The sequence below is a fragment of the Rhincodon typus genome, chromosome 23, assembly GCF_021869965.1.
Source record: "Rhincodon typus isolate 14 chromosome 23, sRhiTyp1.1, whole genome shotgun sequence".
NCBI classification, from domain to species: Eukaryota; Metazoa; Chordata; class Chondrichthyes; order Orectolobiformes; family Rhincodontidae; genus Rhincodon; species Rhincodon typus.
In genome coordinates this window covers 41,223,030-41,231,035 of record NC_063354.1, presented here as the reverse complement: position 1 = coordinate 41,231,035, position 8,006 = coordinate 41,223,030, and the positions used below count along the sequence as shown (strand labels likewise).

The following is an 8,006-nucleotide window of genomic DNA, read 5'->3' as shown; positions in this document are numbered from 1 at the left end:
TATGGGGTGATTAAAGTTTTGTTTACAGGGATAGATTTTAAGGAGGTCTTTGAGGGTGGAGAAAGTTGGAAAGGCAGAAACTAGAGCAACGCCATCTTCTCGAATGAAGGAACAGATTTGAGGGTCTGCATGACTTAACCTCTTTCCATTGCTCCAGAAAGGTTTAGGAAGGGAATTCCAGAGCTCAGAGCCTAGGCAGCTGGCGGTATGGCTGCCAAAAGTGTCCAAATAGAGTTGTGGGTGTGTATAAGATGGTGGCTTGGGAGTCAAAGTATCAGACAAAATGTATACAAAAGAAGGGAGGTTTGTAGTAGCTGTGGAAATACACTATGCTGTGCAATTATAGAGTGAACCTTGAGTAATTATAGAGATGATTAAGTAAAATAGATGCTGTAATCCTGTAGTTACTGTATGTGCTAAATATAGATGCTGCTGTAGATAACATTGTAAATAAACGCTGACTAGATGAACCATCTATGTACAGGGAATGAAAATGGAGGTGGGGACTGCAATAGGCAGACAGAAAATTAGCAGTTCATAATCCTAATTGATGAGAGATGGTATTGAAGTGGCTAGACTCCCTTGTTCATCTCTGGACTGTGAGAGAATTCCATCCTAAACTGCACTGAACGCCTCTTTGACTATTTGGGTCTGAAGTAAAATTTGTTAGTATACTCTGTATTCACCTCTTGACCCATGTCCCACCACATCACAAAACTACTGATAATCTCCAAGTCAATAAGTTAAAATTTAGAACTTTGGAAAAGTCTTTACATTCCACACCTATTGTTATATAATCAAGCATAGTTACCTTAATTGAGAATTCCAATAATGGGCCAAGACACTTATTGTAGAACATTAACAATGCTGGATGGAGTACTGTATCAGACAAGTTGTTTCAGAGAGATGGTATAGTTGGTGGTCATGATAAGCATGGATTACTGAATGTAGGAAGAAGAAAAGACCAAGGAAGTAAAGAGTTGCCACAGTTTTAAGGAACTAAAAATAAGGAATTAGCGCAGGAAACCACACAGCAACTCTTGATTTTACTAGATTGGGAATGTGAGAAGGAGAGAGGATTACTAAAAGCTCAAAGGACCAAGTGAGTAATGGCTACCACAGCATAACAATAAAAGTTGTTTGAATGTTTTCATGTGAGAATTGAGTAAGATTATTTTAAAATTGTGTAACTTAATGCGAGCGTAATGATAATTAAAAGTAAGGACTGGATTTTGTAGGGATCTGAGAAATGTGGACTGTGGTGAGATGTGTGGCAGAATCAGATGGAAGTCCGACATAGCTCATCACAACTTTGGAAGCAACTGGCACTATCTTTTGTAACTTTCATTTGTGGCAGGTTTCTCTGAGACAGCAGCGTATTTTCTGTTAAGGGGTATTATTACTCATTAGCTGCCTTATCACTGGCCTCATTAATTATCAACTTTCTATCTTACCAAACAAGCTATCGTCATAAAATCTCAACATTCAACCCAGAGCATATACCTGGTGGGTTCAACTCAGTGCTTGCTCCAAATTACGTCCACGTTGCCTGCAACCAAACTGCAGTCTAGGTCGTAACCCATGAACATCAGCTACACGCACCCCTCGTCCATGGATTTTGGCATCCTGCAACTGCCAACCCCTCAGGACCATCATAGTGCCTCTCTGATAACTGGCATTGTACCCTGGAAGCAAGACTGTGGGGCTTACTGCAATGAAAGGCTGCAGCAGGGTGACTTTGTGCACATGGACAGCTCACAGGTTGGAACAGGCTGCATCTCAGGGCTTACTCTCTTAGCATTTGCTCACTTGGTGCCTACCTGCAGGTTCATACACCCATCCCTGCTTTATCTTGCCATTCCAATGAGTGCAGTCACACAGCCTGGCAGCTTGCTTTGCTGATCAGCAGTCCCCAGTCTAGTGGTGGACTCTTGCTGTGTGACAGTGTACTACGTTATTTCGCACCTACACCAGGTGTGAGTAGCTTATGAAGCAAACATACAGCGTATACTATAAGCAGTCAGACATATCTCGGTGTCTTACAGGAGTAATCCTCACAGAGGTCCAAAGAGACACCCAACAGTCAGTGATTTCAATCACAGTTAAATCAAGGGCAGCCTCCGATACCAGCCCAAGGGATTGACCACGGTCAGGTGTCCACCCAGGGTGATCTCAGTCAGAGGCTCCACGCCTGCTCGGTCTGAGGAGTTGGTCACGGTCACTCCTGTGGATCTGTAGCAGCTAGCCCAAGGTCAGAGCTAATGCAGACATGAAGATGTACAGTCAACAGTCAGGGAATGGTTTCTTCTCATCTGGCGCCGCCCAGTCAAGTCGCTCAAGGAAGTGGGCCACAGTCAATCTGTCGGGTCCATCCACAGAAACAAAGGTGGGGAGGGGGCAAAGGGGCAAGAGCGAAAGAGACCTGGCAAGGGTATTTGTCACAGAACTGGGGAATGCAGGCTCTGGAGAAGGCAGGATTACATTTGTGAAGGAGTGGCAACAGTACCTGCAAGGGGATGATATGATAAAGCAGGGCTGGGAAAGGGGTAATGCGGAGGGCGGCAGGGTCATCCAGGGTCAAAAGCACCCTGGCTTTGGGGTTGTGAAGGGTGTGAATGACCATAAATGGCATGGTCACCTCTTATCCCAGGGGCTAGGGGCTGAAGTGGGCGGGTGTAGACAAATGTAGACAGGTTGTGTGGGAACGTGGGGAAGTGTGAAGCCTGTGGAGTTTATGGAATGGGCTATTAGGCAGGGGATGTGGATGTCTGCAGCCTCACTGACACACAGAGGTGGAAGCTACAAGCCACTGGCTGAAGAATGCCCACTGTTGCCTTCTGTCATGCTGGAAATTGGAAGTGTGCAATGGGCAAGAAAATGGCTGGCACCACACTTGGACTGGGCAGTGTACATGACTTGACCTGTGAGGGAGGACTCTGCAGCACCAACCAGTGTTCCCTCGAATTATCTCACCGGCTGTCTAGGAGGTAACTTTCAAAAACAGAAATCAATGCCATGACCAGCATGTTGACACTGATTACAGAACATTGGAGCAGCCGCCCAGCTTACAGCCAACGTTGGCATCAAATGAGATAGGACTCTTATCGGAAAAGAACATGGCACACAGAACCATGCACTGTATAAATCACAGAACTGCAGGATCCCCATTCCCTTATTGTCCTAATACATTGCCCTCCTTTTTGTCTTGCAACCCCCTGCCACAGACACTGCTGGACAATTCATTCACACTTAACAAATTTTGACATAGAGGCTGTGAAAGAATAGAGATGTTGCATGAAGAGGATCAAGGGTGTCAGTATGACCCAATACCATGTAAACACTTTGTTTCTCTTGATTCTGGATGATGCACTAAGCTCTCAGCAGAGACCTCCAGCCATGGAACCACGTGAGCTGCAAGCCCCAGAACACTGCGTGGGCTGTGAGCCCTGGAGCAGAGCAGGCAATGAGCCAGTACAGCACAAGGAATGAGCTGGTACAGCGCAAGGTATGAACCAGTACAGCACATGGGCTGTAAGCTCTGGAACACCACGCGGGGAATCCCAAGTCCCGGAGCAGCACAAAGTGAAGCAAATCCTGGTAAAGCATGACTTACCTTGTTGCTGCTGAGTGCCAGTGTGGAGCGGACTGGGGGCTGGTGTGATGTGGGACAGTTGTTCAACTTTGGCTTGGCACCACATGCTGAGCTGCTGCTGTTTGGTACTCTTACCGGACTGTAATGTAAATCCTTACTTTTCAATCCTCTTTTGTATAACAACATCCTTTTTTTAACTCTGTAAGATTTGTACCATTAAAAGGCAGCCATTGTAAAAACGTTTCACTGTACTTCTGTACTGGAGTACGTTTGAGAATGAAGGATGTTTCATTCTATTCTATTCACCTGTGGCCATGAAGTGATGTCAAATGGTGTAACAATGCCATTCAGCCCCAGATAGAAAGACTAACAAACGGAAGGACTGTTGAAATATATTTTGCAAGCCATTGTCACCCATTATCCCAAAGTGCCTTCAACATATTTATTTCCTCCTCTCCCTCCTACTCCATCTTACTATACTCCCTGGTTCCACAGCTGGACTGGAGGGAACCTGCTCAGCAATGGAGCTCACTGACTGTTGAGGCTTGGTCAGGCCACCATGGGGCACTTGTGTTTGGATGGCTCTGACATGTGGAGGGTCTACCTGTCAGATGGAAATCATTCCTCTTGGCATGAGCTTGCAAGTGTCAGAGGGAGTCAGGCAGGGTGGAGGTGGAGGGCCCAGCCATCTCCAGAGTACCTCGAGAGGTGAATTCTGTGGGGCTTGTGTGTGGTTTCTCCTCTAGCTGGGTGCTTCCCGGCAGCGCCCTGTCTCCTTGAAGACGGGGCATCTGGAATGTACGCCATGTTTCCTGTCCTGGTCCTGAGGGCTAATGGCTAGGTGATGGACTGTATATGGGGTGCCCCTCTCCAGCACACTCTGAGGGTGCTGGGCCTGGCTCTTCATGGCAGTACCACCCTGTCCATGGAGACAGGCAGCTGGCTACATGACTCGCTGTACTGCTGCAGCTTCTGGGCAATGAAGGGAATTGGCTCCCACATCCCTGTTTGCTGCTCCTGCCCTCCCTGTGCATGTCAGCAAAGTCCCTTATTCCCAACCCCACAGGCATCTCACCCACTCGCGGGCTGAGCAGGTGCCTGGTCTCCAGCAGGCCTCTGAGTATCCTCATCCTGGGACTTGCTGGCTGTACCTGCAAGAAACAAGCGAGAGAAAATGCTGCAGTCAGTGATTGGAAGTCATGTACAAGGAATGATGTTGACAGTGGAGTTAATATGAGGCCTGTATCAGAATGAGAAGTGGTACTCACTCAGTATTTGAGACATGGATGGGCCAGGGTTCTCTCCTTGTAGGGATAAGGAGCCTAATGTCAGCCCCCACCTCCAACCCCACCCCATATGGACTCACCCTGCCCAGTTATTGGCTGTCTTCTCCAATGTTGAGAGAAAGCAAAGGATTGAGTGAGATCAAAGTGGGTGGCACAGATGTTACTGCTGGTGCAGGTGGGGAAAGAATGTGAGGGTTTCTGAAGGCGTGTGAAGGCAGCACAGACAGCCAGTTAGGGGTGGTAAGAGCTTGTGTTGGGAAGGTGGTGTTGAGAGCAAGTATAGGACAATAGTGAGAGTAGCAAAGCATGTGTCATTTTGGGAGGCTGGCGTAGTAGACAGAGTTTCTTTTTATTTTTTTTCCTTTATTTATTAATGGGTTGAGGACGTCGCTGGCTAGGCAGCAGTTATTGTCCATCCCTAATTGCCCAGAGAGCAGTTCAGAGTCAGCAACATTGCTGTGGTCTGGAGTCACATGTAGGCCAGACCAGGTAAGGATGGCCGTTTCCTTCCCATTAGTGATTAGTGACATTAGTGAACCAGGTGAGTTTTTTCCGGCAATTGGCAATGGATTCATGGTCATCATTAGATGATTAATTCCAGTTATTTTATTGAATTCAAATTCCTGCCATAGCAGGATTCGAACCCGGGTGCCCAGAATGTTATCCAGGTCTCTGGATTAATAGTCCATCGATAACACCACTAGGTCATTGCCTATTGAGTGTGAGATAGCTGAGAGAAGATTGTGGCAATTCCCTGGTGCAGGTCATTGACCTTTTTTCAACTCTGTTGGCTGTTCCTACTCACTTTGGAGATGGCATTTACCTCAGCTCAGGCTGCCAGGCACTGATGGCATGGCCTCCTCTGCTGGTCCTCTAGGAAAAGGACTTCTGTCTCTTGTGTGACCCAGTCCACCAGTATCTCCAGGTCCTATCGGAGAATTGAGCCATCTCCTATTCTTTTATGTAGAGATGCTGCCCTTTTCTGAGCTTCAGAATGACGGTGTTTGGCCAGAGGCACAGTGGTCTTTTAAAGATGGCACAGAAGCAAGAGATGCTGGTCTTTCGGCAGATATCTGCTGAGTGGGGAGTTGTTCGAGGAATGGCACATGGCAAGATAGAGCCAGAATCAGATGCCACAGTGGGTGTGGGAGGTTATTAATGAGGTGAGTCTGGTAAGTTATGGCAAGAAACCTTGCTAGGCCTCAGGGAGAAGAATCCTCCAAAAAAACTTGATACAATTTGGAATTAGCCAAAGAAATGTAAGATTCAGCAGAATCTAGCACTTATATGCAATACTCAGAACTCTCTTAAAGCATTTCATGTGTAATAATTATACTGAAGTTCAGTGATTCTTACAAGCAGACAAATGCAACATAGAAAATTATTATAAATTGTGGGATGGGATCGCTTACATTTATTCAATTTGGTAAACAGACCTCAGTTTAACATCTGATGTGAAAAATAGCACCTTTAGCAGTTCAGCTTTTCTTCAATATGGCACTGAATTGTCAGATTCAATTTTGTGTGTATATGTCAAAGTGAACTTAAAACCACAACTAGTTCCTTTTTCAAAAATTGTTTTTCTGCGTGATGTGTGCATCACTGAGAAGCCCAGCATTTATTGCTCATCCCTTATTGCTCCTTAACAATGTAATGATGAACTAGCTCCCTGATACACTGCAGTGTATGTGGTAACTGTTCTGAATGGTTGTTTCAGAATGAAATTATGGTTTCAGGTCTGGAGTGACATGTAGGCCAGACCACATTAGAATGGCAGATTTCCTTCCCTAAAGGTCATCAATAAACCAAATTGGTTTTTACAACAATTAATGAATGTTGTCATGGTGCCCAGTACTGAGACTAGTTTTCAATTCCAGATTTATTAAATGAACTTTAAATAACATCAGATGCCATGACAGGATGTGAACCCCAATCCCCAGAGCACGAAGCTACAATCCTGAATGACGTCACCACTACACTATCATTACAATGGATATAGAATGTGCAAAATTTTCAATGACAATATCAGAACAGAGAGAATACAATTATCAGGAATTACTGAACAAGCTGGGGATACTTTCTCTAGGAAAGGGAAGGCTGATCAAAGCCTTAAAATTACGATGGACATAGAAAATAAGTTTCCACTTGAGGGGCATTAATAAAAGATAGCCCCTAAGAAATCCCATAAGAAATTTAGAAGTAACTTCTGAAATTAGAGAGAGTGGTAAGAGTGTGGAACTCACTGCCATATGAAATAGTTGCGACAAATAGCATAGATGGATTTAAAAGGAAACTTGATAAAGACACGAAGGAGAAAGGGACAGATGGGGTACATTGACAGGGTAAATTAAGAAAGATGGGAGGAGCCTTGTCTGCACTATGAACACTGCCTGAAACCAATTGGTCCAAGTGCCAATTTCTGTGTTAGACTATTCTGCATAAATCTATCTCAGAAGCAAGCTACCACCATGAATGCTAGCACTGACAGATAGGGGGCACAAAGAAAAATTCAGAAAGCTTCAGGCAAATATCATCAACGGTGGGTGTTTATGGAATAGCTGTTTCAAGACCAAAAAGTCACCAGTTAAAGCTTCTTTAAATATGCATTTCATAACTTCAATGGAAATACTCACAAAGGTGAGATCACCATTATCTTACCAAACTATAGAGCAGCTTCCTCATTAGTTTAACCTGAGGGTCCCCATGCCTCAGGCGAGGTAGAGAAGGAGAATGCTTCATGGTAACTTTAGTTGATGCAGGAATTGACCTTATGTTGTTGGTGTCACTCTGCATTGCAAACCTACTGTCCCACCAACATTGAAATGATGAGGTTACTAATGACCAATTTACTGTAACCAGTCACAGTTTTTTTTCTGAGAGTTGTACAATTTCAGGACAAGCATACCAAGCCATACAGTTTTTTTCTTTCAAAGTCCAAAATTAAACCCTACTTGGATAAAATAAAAAATAAGTAGACTTTGGTTGTGAACTTTTATGTTGATCTGTACTGTCCTTTACCTATGTTTGCCAACAAAGAACAGTGAAGATTATACATCATCTGCATTGTGCAAGCTTCCTTGTCCTGAAATCTAGTTTTCTCATTAGGTCTAACACACCATTCCAGTTTA

General features: G+C 44.7%; 1 protein-coding gene across 1 annotated transcript in view; it reads right to left on the bottom strand.

Moving 5' to 3' along the window:
- Positions 1-4,663: 4,663 nt before the first annotated feature.
- Positions 4,664-8,006, bottom strand: part of LOC109915687 (NADPH:adrenodoxin oxidoreductase, mitochondrial) — a 17,604-nt gene continuing 14,261 nt past the window's right edge. Inside the window, exon 9 of the mRNA XM_048611133.1 lies at positions 4,664-4,743. Within this exon, the coding sequence (XP_048467090.1) occupies positions 4,664-4,743 (80 nt within the window). The remainder of the gene's footprint in view (positions 4,744-8,006) is intronic.